Below are 26,537 nucleotides of genomic sequence, written 5' to 3'. Positions count from 1 at the left end.
GCTTTTTCAGTTCATTGGAAAGGTTTGAGTGTATTTTCATCATCTCAGGTTGTCTGAAGCCCATCGATGAATCGTTTGTGGCTTTGTGGAGCATAATCATTTCTGAAGGGTCTCCATCGTACTGGGAAAATGTTCCTAGTGCTTGTTTACAAAGAGCATCAGTCTGAACAGAGAACCGTGGTTAGAGAAGCAGGGAGGTGATGGCTGAGCAGAAGGTGAATTCCAGTCTCTGATGACCTGGATGAAATTACCTTGGTAGCTCAGGGATTAATTTACAGTGCAGGAATCATCTGAGTTAGCTGTTTGACTTGATGTTGTTGGCTTGAGCCAAAATGAATCATAAATGTATTAATGCTCTGTACCTTTATAGTGCCTTTATCTCAAAGTTTCCAAAAACTAGCAAAAAGTACCAGTTTGTGTTCAAGGTTTGTGTTCAAGGTTAAAATCCTTCAGGCACATTAGTGAGTATACCTATGTTAAATCTTTTCCAAATGCAGCAAAAATGACATTTTTTTTTTCTGAAGAAGTCACAAAAAGAAGTCTGAGACTTAGTTATCTCATTGATGAGAGAAAAGATTTCTGGGTCTCAGAACTTAGAGCAATATGAAAGTAGTTATAAAACTCTAAATTAGTATTTTCAACTGTTTTTTATAAGAGATGATTGCATAATGGGCGAAGAAAAAGCAGCTCCGCTGAGCATTCCAGCAGTCACCAGGTCGTATATTGTGTTATGGACCTGATTTCTAAAACCAAGGCTCTGACTCACATTGCTCTTTTATCTTTTCAGGAAGAAGAAATATCAATGCTAGGAGAAATAACCCATTTACAAACCATATCAGATGACCTGAAAAGTCTCACCATGGATCCACACAAATTGCCGTCTTCGAGTGAACAGGTTAGCTCTTGCTACCTGGAAAACGTTTTTATTCGTAGCTTGTACTGGTTTTCCTTTTGTGTTGTGCGAAATATTGACTACCAGCATTTAGTGGCCTAATGTTATGTTGTGTAGATGCTTCACTGCAGCAAGATCATTTTTAACATAAGCAGTTTAAAAATGTACATTATTTTGAAGTACCAGCTGAGTGCTTCTGGAGTATTTGGTGAGACCACTGTGAGGTATTAGCAGTAGCGTGCTGAAGGACATGAAGATACCCAACTTCTGCTGAGGGTACCTGAGAAATGAGTGTCATCTCCTCGCCGCATGTTTGAGCATCCCCATCTTTATGTAGTGACAGGATCGCTGGGTTAGATAGCTTGATGGAGTCTTAACATTTCAGCATTTTTTCATGCTGTCCTTAAAATGCATAGGAAAACATGTATCGTTAAATGACTCCAAGTAGTCCTTTTTCTCCAACCCTGGTGTGTGAACTCAGATTTTTTGTCATAGCTTAATCACCTTATCACTGACCTAGAAATGTAAAGGAGGGAAGCTCTGCTGTGATTGAATATTAGATCTCTGATTAACTTTTTTAAATGCAGCAGTTTTTAAACTAAGGCTGTTATAGTTTGTATAAGGAAAAAAAGAAACAACCAACAAAACAGCTTACGGCATGCATAAAATAAATCTCCAATTTACTTGTTAAAGATTTTTCCATTCAAGTCTGAACTTTTCTTCTGTGATATCAGCCCTAGTGTTGAAGTATGGTAGTTCCTGGAAAGCCAGGGATGAAGCTGGCTCTCCTGTGTAACATAGGCGGTGTAATCCTGGAAGAGAACTGAGACTGGATCAGTTGGCACTGAAAGTTTGAGTGGTGATGGATGTTGTATGACAAGCAGATGCTTTCTGTTAACAGGGGGGGAAAAGCTTCCATGTCTTTGATGCTATTGATTATCTTTCATCAGGTAATTTTAGATTTGAAAGGTTCTGATTACAGCTGGTCTTATCAGACTCCTCCATCCTCTCCCAGTACTACCATGTCCAGAAAATCTAGTGTTTGCAGGTAAGTAGACTGGTAATACTCAATTTTAACCTCTTTGGGGGCAAAGGGAGGCAAGTTCAGACTGTGGTATGGATTCGTATGCATACTTAAATCTTAAAAACAACTCTTAATTAAATGAATATGAGTCCCTCATAGTCTTTATCTGTTTAATTGTGTGGCTGGGAATATTAAAAAGGATGGGCATAACTGAACAACTATTGAACTCAAGACAACTTGAAGATGCTTTTGATTCAGTTCTCTTGAATCCATTTCAGATCAAAGAGCAGACTGTACTGATCTAAGCTCTAAAATTGTTCATTCATAATTTCCTTTTCTGTTTTTCATATGATGACTTTTTAGATTATTCTAAGTAGCTGTTACTAATCAGTAAGTTAAGCTGTTTGAAAAGGGAAAACATCCTTGGCAATTGCCCTAATACTCTGGTAGATGGAAATGCCTTTTTGATACAAGTTTTTGACTGTTTAATGCTGTCTAATGCTGTCCTGAAATATGTTGAAACACTGGATTTTGTCTATGCTTTCTCCATAAAAACTGTTTTCTCTCATAAAACAGTTTATTAGCATGTTGCCCCCATACCCTAGTGTCTACATTTACTCTTTCCTTTTCCTGAAAAGGAAGATACCCTACTGTGTATTCTGCTCAACACCTTTGTAGCTGCTCTTGAATGATTACCTTTTAGTTTGCTTTATAAATAATGTACTACAGGTTCTCTGTGTATGAGCAAACCTAGAGCATGTCAGAGCAAGTGAACATGACTTCTTCTGTGTACCTACTTGTCTCTGCATGCAGATATATATAAAAAAAACTTCAGTACTTTTATATATATATGTGAAAACATGCATATTTAGAGCACCGAGCACAGGCTTAAAGATGCAGTATCCTGAAGCTGTAAAAGGAAATGGCAAAAAAAACAACCCACAATATTATCTGTTCCTAATCGACCTCATTGTTTTGTGTGGTAAAACTTGAGTGGCAACTGACTATTGTGTATGGGTAAAATAAGGCAAAGCTCTTCTTCCCCTGCTCCAAGCCGACTGTTACATCTTGTGTGTTACATGGAATTTGTGAGCAGGAGGTACCGCATATCCTTTAGAGCCATCCCTTCAGCTAGTCAGCGAAGGTAGGAAGGTGCCTTCAGATTAACGCATCCTGCTAGTCCTGCTCAGCCACCCCAGCAGGAAACTTCAAAGGCTCCCACATTGCAGCTGGCATGTCGTTACGGTCGTCCATCCGTACGGGAGATTAAAAATCAACCTTTGTTTGAAAAATTAATTTCTTTTTCATGGATATTTATTTGGGATGTTTATTTCCCAATCGTCTTTCATACTAACTAAAGCCCAGAGGCCTGACTTCACTCGATATGCTGTCCCATGCTTTTTCTTTTCTGGTGGAAGGCCTTCATGTGAGCAAAACTTGTCCCAGGTACTCCGGAGCATGGGGTTATGGTGATTCTTTCAAAAGGCTCACATGTTGGCCTGCTGGCTGACTGCAACGGCATGCCTACCGGCAGATTTTTAGATGAACTGTGAGACCTTTGCTAGAGACCTCGTTGAAAATTTGGGCCACGGCGCAAGAGCAGCACGCTGTAAGTCAGGAGCAGGAGAGCCATCAGCTCTTTGCTGTGCGAAGGCTAGAGAGGACACGTAGTGATCCCTTCATCCCTAACCTGGCTTTGCACTCTGAGTAGTTACAGAACTTGATCAGTTGAGTGAAATTCAAGGTAAAATGCCATTTTCTCTCTAGCTGCAAGGGATACTGCAGCTGCTTATGGTTCTTTATTGATATATATGTGCATATATATATATTTAAATATAATTTGTCAACATTTTTTCTTTTCCGGTTTATGCTGCCTGTTGCTAGAGACATGTGGAATGTTAATTGTACTGTATATGGGTCTCTCCCCACCCCGCCCTTGTGTCTTTTCCTCTCCCCTTTCCTTTCTTTGTTCCTTTTGTCTCTCACAGCAGTCTGAACAGCGTTAACAGTAGTGATTCCCGGTCCAGTGGCTCGCACTCGCACTCACCTAGTTCACACTATCGCTATCGCAGCTCCAATCTGCCTCAGCAGGCACCCATGAGGCTGTCCAGTGTGTCCTCCCATGATTCTGGATTCATGTCCCAGGATGCTTTCCAGTCCAAATCGCCATCCCCTATGCCACCAGAAGCACCTAACCAGGTACGTGCAAGCATGAGAACAAAAACCTGAGCGTGAGCTGGACGCTCTAACTTGGCTCACCTTTCACAAAAAAAGGATCTGATGTTGTTTTGGGGTACCTTGGAGTCAGGTTAAACACTGAGGGTAGGGTTTGTCTCACTGCACTTCATCCATCTGAAAGTTGGGCCTCTAGCTGGAGTGATTTCCGCTGCATTTTGCAGTTAGCACTGAAGAAAGGGACGAGTCGCTCTTGGGGGATTTGGTTTTCACTCTGCCTTGGAGGGAGCCTAGAAGCCTAACTTCCAGATACACAGAAACAAGAAAGAGTGAGAAGTCCCACCTTACACGAGGCAATAATACTCACTTTACTCACTGAGATTACCAGTTAATATCCTGCACAGATTGCAAGTTGTTAAGATCTGGTGGCTGTTTACTGTTTAATGGACAAATATCAGTGCCAGAACAGCCTTCTGACAGCCTTAGTATCAATACCGGTGGCTTTGGCATCAAAGGAATTATTTCTATTCCTCCCCTGCAAAGGGCCTGAAACACTAAAAATGCCATTAACAGAATCATATGGAATTGGTTTTGCCATTTTTATGAGGTCATTTTCTGTGGATAGATTTGCTCTTTTTGACTTGCAGTTGGGCATCTTGCAGAAGTAAGGTTTCTGCATGAAAATGAGGGATATTTTTTATTATTTGTGGACCTCACAGAAATGAGTGTTTGTGCAGTCATATATGATAATGTCCTGAACTTAGTCAAACTGATAGCATTGCATTATAAATCTAAGAAAAACTTTTCCAGAGCATGTTTTGATCTGCAAAAGGAAGTTGCTGCTCTGTTCAATGGCATCATACCTGTAAAAACTAGCTGGCCACCTGCAGGCAGAGGTTTGCATGCCTCCAAGGCACGTATCTTCTCAGCACTTGAATTTTCTTTTCTCTTTCAGGAGTTTTTAACAAATCACAAAGCCACTGCCATCTCACTTTATAAATCCCATCATAAATCTTAGTTACAAACTGAAGTGGACAAAATATCCTGTTGAGTATCACTGATTTTTAATGCACCCTTAAGTCACTGCAAAAGATTGTCCGTTAGTTTAAAAAATGTAGTTGCACTCCTTTTAATATTTTGGGGAGTAGATGGTATTGTAGGCGTGGTTGGGGAGTAGATGTTTTTAATCCTCACAGTGTTAGTGTTAGCAGTTACCAAGTGTCACCTGCACACTTAAGCTACTTCTAGATCACCTTTGACATCACACAGACACTTGCTTTTTGCAGAACATATAGTAAGTAGCACCCTTGGTGAAGTGTTTTTGGTATCATCCAAAACAGTGGTTCATTTAGGCATGGAACATGCTCTCAAGGAAAGCTCACCAGGTGGTTTTTTAAAATATATTTACCTCTTTCATTTTAATAGAAATGGTTTATTTTCACATAAATACATCTTCTGCACTGTCCCCAGTCTGGACACACTAGCATTTTTTTATAGATGACATCCTGAAGAACTCTGTGCCCACTAATAAAATGAATGTTTTGTTTAGATTGGCTATCGTTAACCTAAGTGAAATGCAAAAAAAAAAGTAAATGAGCAATAATAAAATAAACTGGAATAGTGACAAGGTAAGGAAGTTGACTTTTAAGATACATACCTCAGTTACACATGCTGGCATCATCTTTGGTTTTCACAGTATCCACTGCACCTGCATAAAGGGCAGTACTCTACATGATGATGCTGTGTTTGCAGATGAGGATGTAACTTTGCAATTGCCCTTAACATGGGAAAACCCAACACCTCTCTTTGCAAGTTCCCCTGTTAAGCCAGGCGGAGAACTTAGGCCAGAATCAGCTGGCAAAACATCCTGAGAGTTGCTGGGAGTCCTGCTGCTCTACACCAGCTAAGTTCATATGCTTTCACTTCATTTTAGAAACTGTCCATAAAGTTGCAAACTGATCCCAGCATCACTTGAGCTATTAATGAGCTGTAGAAGGCTGCAGCAGTGTGACGTTGACTTGACAAGTGTAGTGTGTTGGTATAACGAATAGGTACGTGCTCTGTATGTCTCCAGGTCTGTATACCTTTACACAGAGGGAAAGGTAACAGATCCTTGCCTGGCCGCTTCATCTTCGCTTCAGTGTCTTGCTTTGTACGTTCAGCACTGAGTAAATTGTGTGTGTTGTGCTGACAGATAATTGTGATCGTGAGCTTACCAAGAAGCTGTTCAATTTACAGCGTTATTTCATGTTGTGTGTCTCTAACCAACTGACAGATCTTGCTCGTGGTATTGTGCTTTTGAGGCTCGGTTGTGGGTGGGGAGGAGCAGCAATATCGGCTGCTGTTGCTAAAACACTGATGTCATTGTTTCGAGTAGTGGCACTGAAAAAGCAGAAAAGCAAGCTCTGGAATCAGCAAGGGAAATGAAAAGCTATTTGTCTTGCACGGGTGGACACTGCTGGTGTTTGCTAGCTACATGCTGTGGCATCTACTGCAGAAAAAAAAGCCCGTTTTCTTTTAATAATGGTTTAAAAATAAAACGTAGAAGGAAGCTACATAAAATTCCCATATTGTGGCAGTGAGAATATGTGAGCTATGTGAAGAGATTTCATGCTCTCACCTAAACTTTAGACAAGCGCCACTGAAAATTAAATTGAATTTATTCAAAATCACAGGGCGGGGGGGGTGCGGGGCAGAAATCCCAAACCAGGAATAAGTAGAGATTTAAAGAAAACTATACCAGAGGAGAGATGACTGTGAAAATGAGGACTGCTTTTCAGCCTATAGTTGCTGAGTAGTAAGTCTTTAGACTTACCACACTCTGCATAGAAGACAGGAAAAAGAATAATTATAAAACCATACTCTGCCTTCACACTGGTTCAGTACAACCTCTTTTCTGTAGAGTTACTGTTAATATCCCTGGCCTTGTAACCGATAGCTGTACATGCGGAAAGGTCACTGTGAAATGCTTGAATCTTAATTAAGCGAGTACGTTTGGGTATAGCTGAACAGCTGGAAAAGCATCATAGGTCTCTTTCTGGAGCAGAACAGTTTCTCTAAATGCCACAGTTAAGGTCAGCCCTGGCCAGCGTTGCCCGTGACATGGACTGACACATGTAAAGCTGCTCTGGCTGAGAGCACAGAGTAGCTCTTGGCTGAACATTGAACGTGTCTGGTGCTGCTAAACCCACGCGTTACCCTGCGCAGTAGACAAACTGAGGTCTGGGAGTATCTGCGGTGAAGTAACGAGGTAGTAGTACAGTTCTGTTTGATTTAGGGGGATAATAATAGAAGGAGCCATTGAACTCGGAGTGATCACACACAGGGGAAGCAATTATACAGTTGGATTTTAGAGGCTGCTTTTGACTTCATGGGAGTGAAAGCAAGGTGAGAGAAAGGAGAAGATGAAGAAGAAGAAAACACAACTGTTATATGCTGTCAAGCAGCTGAAGACTAAGTCTTTATTAGAATATTCTGGAAATCATTTTCCCTAAACAGTGAAGTGGAGGAAAACTGAATATGAACTTGCTTCTGTATGTACAGATTAACAAGCTGGAAAGATTCTGCTTTGGAGGAGGCTCCATAGCTTGAAATAGCTTGAAGTTAGAATAGGGAAAATATATTATTACAGCTATTCAGTTTTCCATGTAAATTAAGAAATGCTCCCAAATCAGACCTTTAAAAACAAAAATCAAGAAGAACTGAAATGCATCTGTAAATTATTACCAGGTATTTGTTTCTCCTAAACTTCCTTTTTTAAGTTAAGTTTCCCAACAGTTTGTCCCCAACTAGAAAAGGGGGGTCAGTAGAGACATGTCCCTGGAAGTAGGACAAATTGAGGAGGTGACTTTGTATCACTATCCAAAACTTCCTGAAGGTTAGCTGTGACATCTTCCACTGACTGTAGAGGGACATTGGACCAAGCTCTTCATTAGGGTTTGGTCTTCTGGGACTCCCTTGCCCAGGAAGCTCTGTTGAGTGGTTGAGGAAGGGAAAGGGTTAAGAAAGCAATGCTATATTTGAGTGGAAAACGTAGCAAACAAAGTAATCCAAAATAACTGTGGTGCTTTTATAGGTTAGTAGGGCAACAGATGGAAAATGTAATCATACAGGCCAGTAGTCCAAAATAGAGATTTTTATTTTTTTTTCATATCCTTGCTGGAATTCATACATACTGCACCAAGCAGCAGGACACTATCCAAGACTAAGCTGTGGCACAATGTCTGAGAGACCAGATACCAAGCTATGTATGTATAAACGTGCCCAGTGTTGCCTGTGTGTGTGCTCCCAGGAGTGCGAGGGCCAGCGGGTGTGCATCTAGAGCAAGCACTCAAAAGTTTGGAGACCTTTTTGCCCAAGCAGTAGGTGGGCAGTTTCTGTTTTCAGCCCGTTGTGTATTTCTGCTAAGAAATGCAGAGTGGTCTGTGCTTCCCACACCCGCGTCCAACCATTCAAAACTTTCTGTCTGATCCAGGCGGCCTTTGACCTGCTGCCACTTGTGTTTTCTTCTACACTCTTCCTTCAGGAATTCTTCTGCCTCCCTCTCCATCGTTTTCTTACTCTTGTAATCCTTTTTTAACAAGACCAGAGGCTCCCCTTCCCTGTGCCATGCAAGTTTCTCAAGACAAGAAGGCTCTGTTTCCCTACTACTGCCTCTTGCACATCCTTCAACTACCAAGGCGTTTTCCCCAAGGCATCTTAACTCATCCATTGTCTGGCTTTGCCTGCTCAAAGTGGCCATGCTGAGGTAGTGGGAGGGTCCTTAGTTGCATCTTTTTTTCACCTTAGAGTCACTTTATTGCAAAGAAGTTCACCACTTCCAGTCTTTTTGCCCCATAAGCCAAGAAAATCAAACAATTATTTGCATCTTTAGAATTTGCATTTTTGGCCTTTTGACATCTTTTTGCTACATGTAGTTTTGTTGCTAATAAACCTCATTTATGGCCCATTCCTACCATTTTTGGATATAATCTCGTGAAGCTTTTGGCTTGTAAACAGGAATGGTCTATCAGTCAGATATAGGCTCCATTCTCACTTGTCATCATTGGCGCATCTGCTGAAAACAAGGAGGCTTAATACCTTGGTTGGAACTCGGGCCCTTCACTGTCTGTCCTGTCATGTGCAGAGTGTGCAGGCCCGAGAGGGTCTTTCCAGGGCAGAAGCAGGAGGTTTCAAACAGCATTTTCTGAAATTATATTTGTTCTCTTTTTCTTTTTTTTTCCTGGCCCAAATGTAACGCTGCTGTCAGTGTTCTCATGGGGCTTCTCAAAACAGTTTCTTTTGCTGAACTACCTGAAAGGTCAAACAGAACCCGGAGTATAAATGCCGATTTTCTATAATGTATTTTTCTCTAAGGATGAAAGAAATAGGCTCATCTTCATTTAGCATGCTGTAGTTACAACATCTGATGGCAGAGTCAACAGCAGTTCATGTTTTTTGGTATTCTTACCTGAAGAGGTTTATCTCCTGAAAAAGAAGTTGAATTAAATCAGTTCTAGAAAACATGAAGCCACTGCGTCATCGGGTACCCCAATACATACTTTTCTTTTTTTTTTCCTTAACAGCTGCATGTCATTTGTTGTAGTTTTCTTCTGATCTTATGTTCAACTCTTATTGCACTTTGAAAAGAAGCCTTGTTAGCCGAGCTTGCTTGCACCCTAACCATATTTGGCAGGTCACCCGCAGATGCGATCTCATGTCAGCGTGCCACTTCCAAGGGGCAGATGTGTGAGAGCATGGTAGGTGGTAAAATGGTCCACGTGGTTATCCATGTTGGCCTGCCCACAGGTTAATTAGTTACTGTTGTAGAGGTCTTAGAGCAGCAAATGTACATAAAGGCGTGCACTGAAAATTGGAAGAAAAGTTCCTAGCTAGGAGCAAAATCATAGAATCATAGCGCAAAGTGTTTGAAGTGTTTGATGGACACACTGTGTCCTGCATTTTCCTTCACTCTCCATCCAAGCCCCTCATATTTTCTCTCTGCTCTTAAGAGGAGGGGGGTGGCAAGCACATGCCACCACTCAGGCACTCAGCAGAGTACACGTACCTTCATACTGGCTGCTGGGCAGAAAAGTTTGAGTTGGAGTGCTTTTGGTGTATGCATGCTACCCCCAGAGGCACATGCATACAGATAACACACTTTGGAAACCTCCAGTTTTGGTAAGTATCACTTCTTTCTCTGTTCCGTAATATTTGAACTCAGATGAGCTTGTCACAAGCACTTTTGCAGATCAGAAAATCCGAGAACTTGTGAATGTAAGTGACATTTGCTGCTCCTTGTTTTACATCTAAACTTTGTGGCTTTGAAGTACTGATGATCTGCTTCTCTGTACAAATCAGTTGTCTCAGTATATTGCATGTTTGGACCATAGGTGCCCTCAGCTCCCTCAGCTTCTTGCTCTGAGACAGCTAACAGAATTGAGACGCTGGAATTGCAATGAGGAGTTGAGGTCGCTGCCTCCATTTCCTCATTCTCAAGCAACGTGGCAAGTTCTCGCATTAAGCAAATGGCTTATTTTGTCTCATAGATTTCCTGAACATTAGCAATGTTTTTGAGCAGTTTCTAATCGATTTTTAAAACCCTAACCCTTTGCTTCTCTCATCCTTCCCTCTCTCCTGTGTGTGTCTCTGTGTATGTGCTTTTTGTCTTTTTTTTTTGGTTTTTCTTTTTGTGTTTTTTTTTTTCTCTTTTGGTGGCTTGTGTATCCTTTCCCTGCGTTGCGGTGCTGTTTTACGCTGCAGAATTCGTCCAGCTCTGCCTCTTCAGAAGCCTCTGAAACCTGCCAGTCAGTGAGCGAGTGCAGTTCCCCCACCTCAGTCAGCTCAGGCTCCACCATGGGGGCTTGGGCCTCCACAGATAAGGTGAAAAACTTCATCTCAAAGACATATAAACCTATTAGCACTTTATCCAAACCCAGCAATATTTGGACCAAAAAAAAACCTCTATGCATGGGACGCAGCCAGGATTCTTCTCTGCGAAGATGAGAATAGGAACTATTGCACACTCCTGTAGAAATGAATCTGTTTGAATAAACCACAGCGATGCTTGCCTTTAGCTGCTAGGGGGAAGCTACAAATTGGGCATTTTACAGAGATGATTTTCTAAGAAAAAGCTGATTGTCCACCTTTTCTACTCAAAGAGATTGTGCAGTGCTGCCCAAACCCAGGTGGTTGCCTGAAAAAGAGCATCTTGCCCAGGTTGTACTGTTTGTGGTTTCTCCCCGCTCTCACATTAGGCAGCACGCATTAGACTGAGCAATTGGGGGTTGTTTTTGACCAAAACAAAAAGGAAAACAAAACACACATGGTTGGAATAAATTACGGGGGATACACTCTGAATTGGGGGAGGAAGTGATAGCGGTCTCCATTCTCATCTGGTAAATCCTTGCTGTTGGTTTTTTCTTTTTTTTTTTTCTTCTTTTTTTTCCTTCCATATCATCACACAGCCAGAACATGTCATGTTTGAAGGCTGTATGCTTTTCCTCTCTGTCCAGTGACACAGAATAAATGCCACCAATGCAAATGCCACCAGTATTGGAAATGTTCTGTTTCTATGTCCGCAGTCTGCAGGGTACCTAAATTGCAAAGGCTTTTTCACAGTGCGCTGCTTTCACGGACAGAAGGCAAAGCTGCTCAGCCTGGAGACAGTGACTGCTGGATTGGTGTCTGAAATTGTTATACCGAATAACAATTTTCAAGCAATCTCACTTCTGAACCAAGCGTTGTATCAATTTTCTGTTGTTTGTTTGCAGCAAAGCTAAGATTTTTTCTTTCTTTTGTTTTAAGATACAGAAGTTGTCTCCCTAGAGTCGCAGTATATTTTCATATTCATTCTGTTTATATTAATTTCTCTGTTTTGTTTGTTTATTTGTTTCGTTTCCAGTTGTCTAATGGGTTTTATCACTGTAGTTTATCAAGTGACCCATCCGTAGCTTCAGTTGGTGCAGGTCCTTTCCCTCATTTCCCGCCTGTCTCCCGCGCGTGGACTCGGGCTCCCTCAGCCCTCCTTCCAGACTACGTTCATTATTACACCATTGGGCCAGGCATGTTGCCATCATCTAAGATCCCTAGCTGGAAGGTTTGTGTTCCTTTTGTTGTGGCAGTCCTCACCTCCTCATACCAACAGTGTGCACACGGCAGTTGTTGCTACCTTTCGATCCATGTAATTACTCATTGATTTGCTCTGTTTAATATCACTCTGAATGGGCACTGCATGGTGATGGCCAGAGAGCTAAAATCTGGTAGTGGATATTTCTGAATGACCTTGTCTATTCGGGCGCTGCCTAAAACGTATCAAAGCTGACAACATGTAGGTAGGAAGGAAGAGTTTAGCTCTGGAACATTGGTGAAAGCACTCCGGGCTCTATTCAGCGAGAGAAGAGCTTGTTTAGAACCGTCACAGCGCTCACTTGAGCAAGGAGGTGCAGGTTTGGCATCCAGTTGGCTTAGTGAAACCATACATTGAACAACACGATGTTCTCGCTGCGGTGGCTGTGCTTGGCCCCTACCTTGGCCATAGGCAGACGTGCCCTTGTAGATCCAGCTGGAGCGGTTTAAGAAGGCGCTCGTCACCAGGTGAACCCAAGTGATGACTGAAGCTATTCTGGCTTTACTGCCACAGACCGAAGCTGCTCACCCAGCTTGTTTTGTTCTCTTGGGTGAAACCACCAAAAAAGTCAGAGTGCAGTTACTTTTTTCAGTTGCTCCAGCTGGATCTGCAGGGATTGTCCTTGGTGTCAAAACATCTCTGCTTTGCCAGAGCCTTGACTCTCGTCCCTGCCAAGCGATTCCCCTGGGAGATTGTGCCCTGGAGCAAGGGCACTTGTCTGTTGCCCTGAATCTTCACAAGGCTTACGTGTAGTTGAAAGTCGCTGCACAGGTCTTAGATGCCTGTGGATGGTTATATGTAGCACTTATGCACCGTGGGGCCTCCTTATACATGTAAATGGAGACGCCTTAATCTCTCCAGCAGCTGGAGGCTGTTGAGACACAGTGGTCCTGGAGCTTCAGGGTTATTAGTTGTGTCTATGCCAGAAGCACTTTGCCAGTGTGTTTCACAGCAAAACACTTAGAGCAAAGACACAGCTGTTAAGGCAAAGCAGAATTTCATGTGTAAGTAAAACCAGAATACCTGTCTGCACAAGGTGCTTCTGCCAGTACAGCTGCCCTGCACTTCTCACACCTTGGACTGAGACCCGTCAGTAAAAATCTATGGCGTGGTCTTAGCCCCTCGTTCATTATTTATCAGAAGGCTGAGCAGAGGCTGCCCAGCAGCCACTTGCTGTCAGCAGTGGGGAGGGTGGCCCATTCTCATGCACAAATTGTTTCTTCTATTTTTATGTTTAAAGCACCGCTTGTCTTGGTGAGAGAAGCCTCTGGTAGGATTGGGCTTAGCCCTGCAGCACCTCATATTTGGGGAGCTGCTCCCTAGCAGTGGTTCTGCATCCCAGCACAGGTCACTGATCAGTCCTGCTCTTTGTGTGCAACGTGTGGTTTCCGGACACCCTCAGGACTTTGCTTAATAGAGCCCTGAGTGAATACAGCCCTCGTGGCCTGAGGAATTTTGGTTTCCAATTTGGCAACCATAATTCAGAGTGAGTTAGTCTTTCTTAAGTACAGATCACTATTATAAACTAGATTTCAGCTAATACGTAAACTGAGAGATTACTCAGTAGCTTGCTCCTCTAATGTGTATCAAAAAATCTGTTCAAGCCTAATTTTTCAGAACTGAAGACATGGGTAACAGCACGTAATACTAGAACTTGTGTTTACCTAGAACGCTTACATTGCTGATTGAATACTTATGTATATTTTCTGCTGTGTGCCAGTGATTTTTGCACTTGAATTTCTGAAAACATAGGCTTTAACACAATGGAATTTCATTTAGAGAAAACAAAAGTATTAAAATGTTAAATATCTTCTTATAAGAACACGAAGCTAGAATAGGAAATTTAGATTCCCTTTAATAAAGGAGAGAGGTTTTATAAGTGAAGATTTTTAATATCCTCAAAATTAATTTATTTCTAACCTTACTCAGAAAGGCATATCCAGTTTGATACATAAGCTGTTGCATTAAAATTGTCCTTTTGTATAGTTTTATGTTGTAATTAAAGTGCAATTACTGATGAAAGCTATCGCTAACAAGCACGTTTCCTTAGGACTGGGCCAAGCCAGGCCCGTACGATCAACCCATGGTGAACACGTTGCAACGCCGCAAGGAAAAGCGCGAACCAGATCTCAACGGAGCAGCTCAGAGCGGGGCAGCCGTGCCCTCTGAGGAGGCCCAGAGACCTCGGAGCATGACAGTGTCGACTGCCACACGGGTGAAGCTCTAATTTCAGATACGCTATTTGGTGCAAAGGAAACGGACGTGCTGGCTCCTGGCAATACTTTTTGATGTGCTTTATGTTGGCACATGTTTAAGCGGTGCTGGTGTGGTGGTGGTGTGGTCGGTGCAAACCATGTGGGTGTGACAGAATACGCTGTTGGGTACTGGCATTTGTAGAGCAAGAGCATCCAAAGGCATGTCTGTTTCTAAGCCCTGGTAATTGGTTGGACACAATCCTGCTGGGTTGGGGTAGTGACAAGCTCTGCTTGGCAGGAGAGACAGCTGAAAGCTGGTGAAGACTGACTAACCCTTCTAGACATGACGAGTCTCTTTCCTGTGTGTAACCAGCAGGGAGAGGAGATGGAGGCCTGCGAGGAGCTGGCGCTTGCTCTGACGAGAGGGCTACAGCTGGACACACAGAGGAGCAGTCGGGATTCCCTGCAGTGCTCCAGTGGCTACAGCACCCAGACGACAACTCCGTGCTGTTCAGAGGACACAATCCCGTCACAAGGTACCCATCCAAGAGGTGTCCTTTCTCATTCCCAGCCTGGCCATCATACGCTGACCCACGATGCCAAGGAGCTACATTCCAGCAGCTGTCACTGGCTTTGTACTCAGCTGGGGAAAAAGGGGTGAATGTTGCTGTTGTGATGTTTTTTTCCAGCTTGGAATGCAGCCTGGATTTAGTAACTGAATAGAAACCTGGATTGCTGCATGGTGTACTGAACAATCATATTTTCTTTTGCATTACTAAAATGAGTTGTAGCTTAAGAATGCTGCTATTTTAAGAAAGATGCTGGAATTATATTTCATGGATTAAGTGGAATGACACTGGTATTGCATTATACATGTCTTGTGGCAGTAGTATCCTTTCTGACTTACTGTCTTGGCAAATATGCACTCAAGAGCTTCGCTTTCTTGCTCTGTCCGTACTCTGAACCTGCTCTTGGTTTCTCTTTGTGACCTTTATTTCCTACCTAAGCAGAAATTTTATAATTGGAAAAAGAATCCTTTGGAGACCTTGACTTGGGCATGCCCGGGAAGCTGCAATAAGGTATTGGGGTTTGTAGCCTGTTTCAGAACCAGCAGCAAGCTGAGAGGGACCGAATTTGGTGTTTGCACTTCAGCGACCACCTTGTTTGCTCAGCTGAGGTTGGTTGTGCTGTGCGATCAGGAGAGGCAGTGGGGCTTGCAGAGGGCCTAGCTTGGCTCGGCAGTTGCGTGGAAAGGAAGGAACCCGATGCAGTTATTAAAGCCGAGGCTGAGTTTTCAGAGCTGACAGCCAGGATTTAGTTTGTTTGCAAAATAGATTTGCAGTCCCCTGAGCTCCACATTGCCTCGTCTAAACTATGCTTTTTAGTCACTGACTGTTTTAAGTGTTTATATCTACAAGTGGTAGCATATGGCTTGTAGGATGCTGGTTTTGGTATCTTAATGTTGGCAGCAAACATTGAATCTTCGTTACTTAATTAGTTCTTTTCAGAGAAGGTACCGAGTGTGTGCAGTTCTCGTTCTCTTTCACAAGAGACATAAGCACCCTGCAGCCTTAGGGTCAGTCTGCTGTAGCATCTGCCTTCAGCCAGGCAGTCTGAGAATCTTGGTCACAATAGCTCAGGCTTCCTTTCCCCTAAGAGAGGTAAAAGCTGTCTTAGTTGCTACTGACCTCCAGGCTTTTTTGGCTATATATCCTCTTTTTGGTTATACATAGTGTTTTTTCAGTTAGACTTCAGACTTGCTGACATGACTCAGCTGTCTTCCCCAGCTTGTTCCTAATTCTGTCTTTTGGCATCAGTTTCAGATTATGATTATTTCTCTGTGAGTGGTGACCAGGAGGCAGAACAACAAGAGTTTGACAAATCTTCCACCATCCCAAGAAACAGCGACATTAGCCAGTCCTATCGCAGAATGTTTCAAACCAAGCGTCCTGCTTCTACCGCAGGTCTGCCAACCACGCTTGGACCGGTCATAGTCACCCCTGGCGTCGCCACCATCAGACGGACCCCTTCCACCAAGCCTTCCGTCAGACGCGGTACCATAGGGGGAGGCCCCATTCCCATCAAGACGCCGGTGATTCCCGTCAAAACGCCGACTGTCCCCGATATCCCCGGGGGGCTGCCCGGCGCCCTCGTCGGGACAGAAGAATGCCCCGAGCAAAGTCCCGAGTCTCCGGCAGCAGGAGATGGTGGGCAAGGCGTCGCCAGCATGCCCTCGTCCTCGTGGAGCGGGCAAGCGTCCGTCAACCCTCCGCCGTCGAGCCAGAAACTGGGCACTGGCGACGAGCAGAGGCAAGCGGTTCCCGAGAGCGAGGGGGAGGAGAGCGACCCGGATGGGGTCGGCGCCCTCACGCCCGCGGGCCCAGCAGAGCTCATCCCAGGAGAGCTGAGCCCTGGGGACGTCCCGCAAGGCGAAGACATGCTGAACGCCATTCGGCGCGGCGTCAAACTGAAGAAGACGACCACGAATGATCGCTCAGCGCCTCGTATTTCCTAGGAGTGGAGAAGCTGCCAGAGTACTAGCTGCCGAGAAGGAACTGTGAGGAAAACTAATTTGTCTCTATCCATTCCAATCTGTAATCAATGAATTTTTTAAGCTACTCGGTAACAGACAGTCTGAAAGTACTCTAAAAGAGCAAACAAGGTGAAAGAACGTAGTAAGACACAATCTTCACTGATGTTTTAATTTGTAAATATCAATTATTTTGTTTCTGCATTTTTTTGATCTAAGTTACACTTTTAATTTTTTCTGAAGGTGCCAAATCCCATTTACCTTTTTTATAACTCTCTTTGTAAAGTTTTAAATCACAGGAGAAAAAAAAAGTCAAGTAGTTAACTTCAGCAAAGGGATTCAATGAAAATTTGGCTTTTTTGCAAGCTTTTGTAGAGCGCCTTGTAATAGTGAGGTTAAAAAAACAAAGCAAAACAATGGGACTTACTTTAAAGATTAAGTCAAGCTGTATGGAACAGATCCTCGTTTAAGTATTAAGAAAGAAATTTAAGGTTGAAAAGCGGGAATAAAAATTGACAATTAAAGCAATATATAATGCAAGGAAGAAACCTGCGGTCGGTAGAGTATTTTGGGGGGTAGTGGGGGGAGGGAGATGCCATCAAAATAGCAGATGCTGTTGCACAAAAGTAGCCTAGTAGGATTAATTACTAGTAGCTTCATGGTAAATGCATCAGAATAAGCCATATTGGATTGCAGTGTTTTGTTTTTGTAGGGTGTTCTAAAGACTGGGTTTTTTCCACGTTTCTTTTTTGACTGCACAGCAACAACTCTCAGTCACATGCATGCAGCCTTAACTGTGTAGGCTTGGTTCTTCCACCTTCACTTTTCGTTCCACTCATCCTTTCACTGAATACCAACAAGGACGACAGGCTTAAAGGCAGTTACAAATGTGAAAACATTTTTAAAATGCGAGCAGGGAGTTCTTAGATATTATCAAAATGCCTTTTTCTGACCGTGCCCAGCAGGCTGGGCACCTTGGAAAGCCCAAATATTTTGAGAAAACACTGAACAATTTGACAGGTGTAACCAACTTGTGATCTAATAAACTGCGAATGTTTCTTTCCAATACAGGGGCTTGTTTTTCTTAACTTCTTTTAAAGGGCAGTTGATTGGCTTTTCTTAAATACCGAAAAGAAAGGGGCGAAGGGCGGGGGGTGGGGAGAGCTACTGTTTTTTTGATAATACTGGGAGTCTGACCACTATAGTCTCTTTTTTTGTACTTTAAGTCATGTTTTTTGGAAACGCTGTTGTTAGAATTATTAAGAGTTGGATTTTTTCCTTAAAGTAAAAGTAAGTTATTGCTGCAATACCCGTCTCCTGAAGCTGATAGAAATATGCAGACCCCAGGGCCACGACCCGTGTTCCCGTCAAGACAGTCCGGGAGGACGCCGCCTGCCCACCCACAGCAGGCCCAGGCGTGGGTGGGCACCGGGGCTGCGCAGCCCGGATTGTTTCCAAACGCACCAAATAATCCATATACGGGGCTCGTTTCCACCACACACGCTCTGCAGATTTCTGTTGGCTCTAGACTTGCCTACATAACCTCTTATGCTTTACTACATAACTGCATTGGATGTAAAACTTGTAGTAACTGTGTAGTCACTGTGTTCTATATAACATTTTACACTGCTGTGGTTGCTAACCTTTTCTTTTGTTATGGCTTAAAAACAAAAAAAACAAAAAAAAAAGGCATGGTTCTTAGAAAATACTAAACCTTCCTTTCTTTGAAAAACAAGCTCCTTATTACAGAATATAATAAACAGTAGTGCCTGTGGTGTAGCCCACCAATCTTGATACAGTAGCTGATGCATTGTGCAAATGAGGCTTTGAGATGGTTTTTGCATAAACAAAAACTGCTAGGAGATAATCTCAATAGTTAAAAGTGTTATTTAAACCTTTGAAATAAATGGATGTAACTGTACCCAAGTACAGCTTTTCACTTGTTTAGTTCTTAAACGCTAGTATAATCAGTAAAATTTAATATAAAATGTTGCCAAATTCAATGTAGAAAGAATGTGACAAAACACTTTGGATAGTTCTATTGTTTGTGTTTTTGCATATTGTAAAAGCAGTGTCACAGCTAAAAAATAAAATGTTTCTAATGGTAAATTATTGTGGTTTAGTTGCTAGTTTGTACTGAGAGTTGACCTCTCCCTGTGCAGTTTTTTGTTCTAAACTGGTATAAATAATTGCTGTAAGTGTGTCTCCCTTCTACATTGTAATGATTGCTTAAGCCTACATTATAAATAAAGAACTGCTGGAAAACTTCTGTATTTCGGTTCTTAAAGACTTTCTGCTTTCAGAGTTTGGGATATCAGTGGTGTCCATCATCAGGCTTCTGAAGATCACACAGGTTCCATCTGTGTGTAGCAGAAGCAAAGGAGAATTAAGTAAATAAAATTGCATATGACTATGTCTTACTGATGTGCACAGGAAGAGTAGTAGCAGAACAGAGTGCAGTGCCAACGATGGAAATTCCATGGAATAGTAACTGATGACATTTCTCTGTCACTTACTAGTGTTACCTGGCCAGGAAGCGAAGATAACTCAGCATGTTTGTGCATCTCCTTCAGTGCTGGACCACAGTTCCTGTAGCCAGAGGAGGAAAATTGCTGCTGTCAGTGCTTGCCCTGCTTGCGGCCAGAATTCCTCAAGCCCAACACCAGCGCTGTCTCCCGCACCCCCAAGTGACTGAAGATTTGCAGTTGCTCGGCTTTGGATCAAAGGTAGACAGGGAGGACGTTGCTCCTACTTTCAGCTACCACACAGTGGCCTAATTTATTTCCTTGCCACTGCGGTAGATTTATTTTTGTCCCGAGGTTTCCATTTGTGATTGTATTGGGTTTGTGTGGGTTTTGGTAGGGGGGTGCTACAGGGGTGGCTCCTGTGACAACCAGCCAGAAGCTGCTGTATCCAGTGGAGCCAGTGCTGGTTGGCTCCAAGACAGACCTACCACTGGCCAGAGCTGAGCCCATCAGCGTGGGTGGTGGCACCTCTGGGGTAACGTGTTTAAGAAGGGGAAAAACCAAACCTGTATAACTGCAGCTGGCGAGAGGAGTGAAAATATGTGAGAGAAACATCCCTGCAGGCACCAAGGACAGTGAAGGAGGAGGGTGCGGAGGTGCCCCAGGTGCCAGAGCAGAGATTCCCCTGCAGCCTGTGTTGAAGTCCATGGTGGGGCAGGTTGTGGGGGCTGCCATGGGGAGAGTTACCTCCATCCCAGCCAGGCCCAGGACAGTCATGAAGACCTTAAAGGAAAACTCAAGGTGGTTTGGCTGGAAATATGTCCTGTCTCCAAAAGGATTCTAGTTTCATTCCCCCCGTCTTGCTGTATCTCACGTGCTGCCTGGCCTAGCACTCTCATTTTGAACTCTATTCCACCTGCTTCTACAGTGATTTTGATTCACCTGAAGCAGAAGGTTGTGGGGTTTTTTTTTGCTGTGGAGTCAGGGTTAATGCTGGGATGTGGGGTTTCCATCATGGTAGGTAACATCAGTCTGACCTGCTGTGAAAGTCAGGAGGTACTTTTTGGCTCAGTTTTCTAGCAAACAGGAAAAAAAAGAGTGGTTGCTTGGCTGACTGAGAGGGAGGGTGCAAAATCACACATAATTAAAAAAGAAGTACTTTGGTGTTTGTATTTCTGAGTGTAGTCACCAGACAAGCAAAGTACAGGAATAGGTTTTGGGGGGAAGGCAAGGAGCGGGAAGAGAGGACAGTTTTCATAAGCTCATGTTTTTCTGAATAGAAATTTGCCCCGGTCTGGTTTTGAATATTTGGGCTAATGCAAGTCACAAATCAGTTTGTTTGGATTTTTAATTTAGGGAAGTGCAGTGCTGGTAGTGCACACCCTGTGTTGGAAACCCATAGCAAATTAGAAAAGGGGCACAGGTCAGAACTCTGACAATGAAGAAGCACTGACATACAGCAGAGAACAGAATCAATACTTGAGCAGAGGAAGGACAGCTCAGTTCGGAGAAGGCAAACAGCCTCAAGGCGAGGGGTGCACTGAGCAGCTGAAAAGGGGAGACATTGATTCTGATACTGCCTTTGGGCTGCTGGAGCAGATCCGGCTTCTTCATAGGAATGAAAATTTCAGCAGCGGAATACATGAAGTTAGTTTTCTCTTTGTTTTTCAAAATACAGGCGCATTTTAATGGTTGAGCTTACTTAAGAAGGCCATGTAGAACTTCTAAAAACCGGGCAGATTAAAAGCCTTTATTTATACCCAAGCTATATATGTTTAATCCTTAGAACAGTTGAAGTTAGTGCCTTTGCCGTCTTTTGTATCTTCAAGCCTTAAGTTGGAGATCATGGAAATATTAGGCCTCAGAGTTAAATATGGTACAATCAAAGTAACTTCTGTAGAATGAAAGTCATTCTTTGGTAATCCAAATCTCCTGTCTCCTAGTCCTAAAAACAGGAGAAGAGCAAGAAAGGTTTTCCTATGAGCTTTTACAGGGTGGCTATATGCCATCTATTCTCTTACGGGGCAGTTTGTGGAAGTGTTGGCAGAACTTCCCATGTCTCAGATCAATGTTTTGGGAACGAGGCCAGAAGAAAACAGCTTTTTGTACCTAGGTCATCGTACTGGGCTGCCTGCTACAAGCCTGCTACAGCAGAGTGTGGAGGAGGCATGTTCCTCAGCAGGCCACTCGCTTTAACTGACACAGCCCTGCTGGTATCTAGGACTGAGTTTATATAGGGATGAACTTTCTCCTTTGGTGCTCTACAGCAACGCTATCCCTACCCAAGTGAAAAATGTAGCAAAGAGCTTAACGAGGTGGGAGAAGAAGGACAACAAGAAGTTTTTATCCCTAAGGAAGGTTAGAAATATCCTCGTTCCAGGAGGACCCAAAGCCCATGTCTGTCACTGTCGGTATCGCAGAACTCAGCTTTAACACCTTGCCTGTATTTAGTGCCAGATGCAAAGTTACGCGGCCGATACAAATAATTTATTTTCAACCACTTTTCCAGGCCTCTCTGCCACCTGCTCCACAGCAGAAGACAAGCTCTTGCCACAGTTACTCTCAGTTTAGCTGTTTATCATTCAATCCAGTCCCCCAGCGACTCTGCTTCTCCTCCCCCTTTAAGCTCACATTCCTTCTCTGGGAACACGAGTTTTACATGGGCAATTTTTTTAGTCTCTAGTTGAGCTTTCTAACTCTGACTGTGAGAGCTGCAATAAAACTTGCTCTGGTGTCAGTACCCTGTCAAGGCTTCTTCACAGGCCAGTCAAGTGTTCTCTGGCATCTGAGGTATGCAGCGTAGCTGTTAACAGTCCCCTTTTCTGTGGAGAAGCATGCACGAACTCCGAGATGGTGGAAAACAGAATTCGCTTTATTGCAAGCAGACACACATATTTATACGTCTTAGCAAGAAGCACTGTTTGTGGGTTACCAACAAGAGACCAGACTATGCAGCCAGGGTTGTTACCAGCTCATGTACTCCCTCAATCACTCTCTTATCACGCAGGGAGAACAGACTTTCCCAGGTCTGTTTTGATCACACTCTCCCATTCACTCCCATGCACATCTTGTGTACGAGAAGCCTCTTATCTGTCCATTCTCATGGACAAACTCCCAACACGAGCTATACTCAGCTGGTCAGGGTCTCCTTTCATAATGAGCAAGCAAGAGTTAGGTACTTGTTTAGAAAAGAGCTCAAGGACGAAAGTCTTAATTCTGCGACGCAGTGCTGCCAGCACAGCTAGCTGTAAAACGTATCCACACTTTTCTACACTGCAACAACTGGAAGCTAAGAGTGTGCACGCTACAGAAGAACAGAACACCTGAAAAATGCTTTCTCTTCCTCTTTATTTGGCTTTATTTTGTAGTACTTGTATTAATACTACTTTTGTAGTATCTATTTTTGTACTTCTTAGAGCAGCATGCAGTCACTGACATGCTGACTGCCTACAGAAGACCACTCCAATTCTGACAGGAAAACATGCTTTTACATGGGAATTTCACGAGGTCTTGTAACATACTGCCACCACAGTGGTGGCAGATGCCCTTCCTTACGAGCTGGAGGCAAAGCTTCAGTTCTCGGACCATCAGGTGGAGTTTCTTCTTCTAACTGCTTAATCTACAAGATAAGAGAGACAATGGCTTTAGTACATAAACGCACATTTCCATAACGTGGTTTCAGTGCCCAAGGGGCCAGCAACACTGGCTCCCATTTCAGAAGGGGAGAACCAGCAGTAGGGCCTTGGGTTGACAGACAGGTTTCACGTTTCCCAGCATTTAGTTAAATTCAGTAATAACTGCAGGCTCATATTACCTAATTAAGAAAGAATTTTCAGGAGTAAAGAGCAATTTGCTAGAGAACTTTTAAGTAAAAGGTCATTATTTCCCTGTAATTCGTGTCTATCATTGCAACACTGAACAGACTGAACTCTCTTGGTGCCTTGAAAGCTGCCAGATAATTGCAAGTCCTGAAGAACTTCCATCCCAGCCCCAGCTCTATTTCTGCAAGTCACCACCAGCTCTTTGGATGTTTTCAATACGTGTTTCTTGAAGCAGCGTACGTGCTGGCTGCCCATGTTAATTCTGAGAAGAGCGCCTCACTACACATCTATTTCTCTCCAACTGAAGAACTATTCTAAGAATATCAACTTTTTCCAGCTGAATCTCAGTTTAGGATGAACAGAAACCAGTATCGATTCCCAGCCAATGAACACTGTGGTAAGTCACTTCCAAAGGTGCAACCAGAAAGTGTTAGAGAAGCAGCAGCAGAATTCTCATCATTAATCTCCTCTCACCTCGCTTCAGAACTTTTTAGCAAAACTGCTACGACAGCCCTGCACTAACGGAAACAGGGTTGCAGGTCCAGCTTTAGCTTCAAATTTCTTTCACAGCCTTTAGGAAACTGTAACCCCGATATCTCTGTGCAGCCATTCTAGGTCATGTCAGTGCTTCACACTGACAGGAATTTTAATAAAGCAGAATCTATAAATGAGGCCACAGCATGCATTCAATAATTTTTCCAAGAACACATCTAAATGTCACACAAAATACTTGCATGCTAACAGGGCTTTATGTTGCATTGAGCAAGCACTGACCTCTTTATCCCAGCTTTCCTGCTGCAGCTTCTTCCATTGCTCTCGTTTGGCAAAGTAATCAGGGTACATTGCCTTCTCAGAAGGATGCCAGAAATCCAAGCACCATTCAGGAATCTATTAAAGAAAAACGTAATTTCTGTGTCTTATTTTTACATATGAAATCCTATATAGTACACACATGAAAAACAACTATAGACAATCACTGAAGCCACTATTAAAATGCATAAATAACCCAGGAAATATAGTTGTACATAAAAATACCATCCAAGAGCTACCTGACTGCCGTTAGTCTGGCAAAGAGGTCAGTACTTTTCATCTTTGTTTCATACATGACCCTAAGCCGTAGGAAGACGTCACAGTGACTTGCTTAACTCACTGTATCCCAAAGACAAGTCCCAGGTCATCTCAGCTTACTTTGACGTTCTCAAAATATTTCCATCTGAGAAAATCTCCTTTCTTCCATTCCTTCTACCAAAGGAAGCGAGTTAGAGAGATCCTTTTCTCCAGCTACTCATTTACTTTATTTGACACAGACAGCTCATATCTCTTTGTCTACAACTACTAAATAATTAGTGGCCTTTAATATCTTGATAACCATCTGACCTCTGAAATGTCCAGTAAAAAAAAAAAATTAAAATTCTGCAGCAGCATATCACTAGATGTTAATATGTTAAAGATAGGAACACTGATTAAAAGCCATAACAAAACCCCACCAAACCCCCAAATTCTTAAAAAAAAGAAAATTAAGAAGCTGCTCTAATACCATCACTCATCCAGTAACATTTACACTTCCAGCTTCCTGCTGTGATTCTCATCACTGAGTAAACCTCTGACTGACAGAATTAGCAGAGCTGCTAATAATATTATTTAAAAAAAAAAATCCACACACATCAAACAACAAGTAACACCACCAAACAACCTGAGATCTAAAAATTACATTCTGGAGAAGCATCTACAATGGACAGTCACCAATGTATCAAAAAGCCAAATCCTCATGACAGACATTTTGTTGAAGCATATCAAATGGGGCAAAGAAAAGAGAACATAAACCAGTTGGTAATTCTGTATGAAGATTAATCTTTACCACTTATTGCTTAACTAGCCTTTTCTCCATCTAGATTCTCTCTGTCTTATCTCTATCTATCTTATCTCTACTACTGCTAAGGCCCATGACCCTGGCATATGCTTAAGTCCTCCTCTTCTCTTTTCACCCATATGTGGGGGTTTTTCTGCCTCTGATAAACCTACATCAGATTCTTCCTTTCACATGGTTTCTTACATATAAAGATCTGATTGGATCTAGTCTTGTGTCAGCACTTTCTTCAAATTCAGGAGAAAATAGGTGCATGCACCTTCTAAGTTGTCTTTAACTTCTTGTAATGCATTAAGGGCTGATGCCAAGAAAGCAAAAACTCCGTGTTTTTCTAGGAAATCTGTTTCTTTACTCCAAACTGGAAGAATCTGCCTGTGGAGGCCTCTAGAAGTGCCTCAGATTCTAAAAATATGGTTTCTATTTTTGAGACATACCACCTTTCACACAGTGACTAACAAATACGTATCTGGCACTGCAGCATACGAAGGGAAATGGTTAGGGTAGCATAACTCAAAATGATGGAAGAACAAGGGCAATGAGTGAAGAGCAGTCCCCCAAGAGCCAAGACGACATCTGACAGGCCCAGAGAGAAACCAGACGGCACCACAAGGGGCAGCACAGCTTCCCTCATATTGTTTACTCTCACTGCTCAACTCCAATCCTTTCACTGTGCCTGCCTGACCTATCGCAGAGCTGCTTCCCTTTGGCAAAAGAGCAGATGATTATTCCTGCGGAAAGCAGCTAGCTGTGTTCACAGTCTAGCAAACCCCATTTTCCAGGATCTGAAGAGCAGGACTGCTTCTCCCAGACAAGCAGCAAGATGTTCAAAACCAATAAACTATTAAAGGAATGATGCTGACGAGTCAAGTCCACATAAAGTGCTCACTTTACATACAGTAAGGAAAGAGAATAAGCACGGTAATACACAACCTTAGGGGTCACCTCACCTTGTAGCACTCGTATCTCTCATAGGAAGTGCCCCCAGGGGAGTCAGGGAAGATGTACGGCTGAGGATGCTGGTTCGCCCAGAATTCCTCCTCACCTGCCCTCAGCAGCTCGGTAGCTTTCACCATATCCTTCACATCCTTGTTCTTATCAAACCGTTCTCTCAGGAGAACGGCAAAGTAGCGATACTTGTCTCTGCAGACAGAGGTAAAGCACCGTGACACACACACACACAGGAGGAAAACACTAACCGCCTGCAAAAACAAAGCTCGGCGGCATCGTCTCTCACCCCCCGCGCAAAGCCAGGCCCCGGCCAGCGGCCCCCAAGGTGCTCGCGTTCCCACACCGCCCCTGTCTGCAGCAGCGACGGGCAAGTGCCCTCAGAGGCCTTTTCCTCGACCTTTCGGCCACGCCGCGGGGAGGGCAAGAAGACAAGGCCGCAGCCAACCCAACGCCCCGCCCTGGCGAGTAAGGTCAGCCCCAACCTCCCCCACAGCAAAGCGCGGAGCCGAGAAG

At 43.3% G+C, this 26,537-nt stretch overlaps 2 protein-coding genes across 2 annotated transcripts in view; one reads left to right on the top strand and one right to left on the bottom strand.

Moving 5' to 3' along the window:
• Positions 1–17,228, top strand: part of MTSS1 (metastasis suppressor 1) — a 33,058-nt gene extending 15,830 nt beyond the window's left edge. The window contains exons 6-12 of the mRNA XM_009867636.1: positions 788–895; positions 1,843–1,940; positions 3,905–4,115; positions 11,974–12,168; positions 14,249–14,413; positions 14,767–14,929; positions 16,211–17,228. Coding sequence (XP_009865938.1) covers positions 788–895; positions 1,843–1,940; positions 3,905–4,115; positions 11,974–12,168; positions 14,249–14,413; positions 14,767–14,929; positions 16,211–16,908 — 1,638 coding nt within the window. The 3' untranslated portion in view covers positions 16,909–17,228. The remainder of the gene's footprint in view (positions 1–787; positions 896–1,842; positions 1,941–3,904; positions 4,116–11,973; positions 12,169–14,248; positions 14,414–14,766; positions 14,930–16,210) is intronic.
• Positions 17,229–22,875: 5,647 nt separating this feature from the next.
• Positions 22,876–26,218, bottom strand: NDUFB9 (NADH dehydrogenase (ubiquinone) 1 beta subcomplex, 9, 22kDa). The gene is made up of 3 exons (XM_009867634.1): positions 26,024–26,218; positions 23,984–24,097; positions 22,876–23,007 (listed from the first exon to the last, which is right to left on the bottom strand). The coding sequence occupies exons 1-3, from the start codon at positions 26,147–26,149 to the stop codon at positions 22,876–22,878; spliced, it is 372 nt and encodes a 123-aa protein (XP_009865936.1). The 5' UTR covers positions 26,150–26,218.
• Between the last annotated feature and the right edge of the window lie 319 nt (positions 26,219–26,537).

Source organism: Apaloderma vittatum, unplaced genomic scaffold (genome assembly GCF_000703405.1).
Source record: "Apaloderma vittatum isolate BGI_N311 unplaced genomic scaffold, ASM70340v1 scaffold26554, whole genome shotgun sequence".
NCBI classification, from domain to species: Eukaryota; Metazoa; Chordata; class Aves; order Trogoniformes; family Trogonidae; genus Apaloderma; species Apaloderma vittatum.
This window is presented reverse-complemented; position numbering and strand designations above follow the sequence as displayed.

Bases quoted from the DNA above. Each gene is read 5' to 3' on its own strand.
- NDUFB9 (XM_009867634.1), bottom strand. From the start codon at position 26,149: ATGGTGAAAGCTACCGAGCTGCTGAGGGCAGGTGAGGAGGAATTCTGG. The intron at 24,098-26,023 runs GTGAGGTGACCC...TTTCTTTAATAG, and splicing joins AGAGATACGAGTGCTACAAG to ATTCCTGAATGGTGCTTGGA. The intron at 23,008-23,983 runs GTCAGTGCTTGC...CTTATCTTGTAG, and splicing joins AGGAAAGCTGGGATAAAGAG to ATTAAGCAGTTAGAAGAAGA.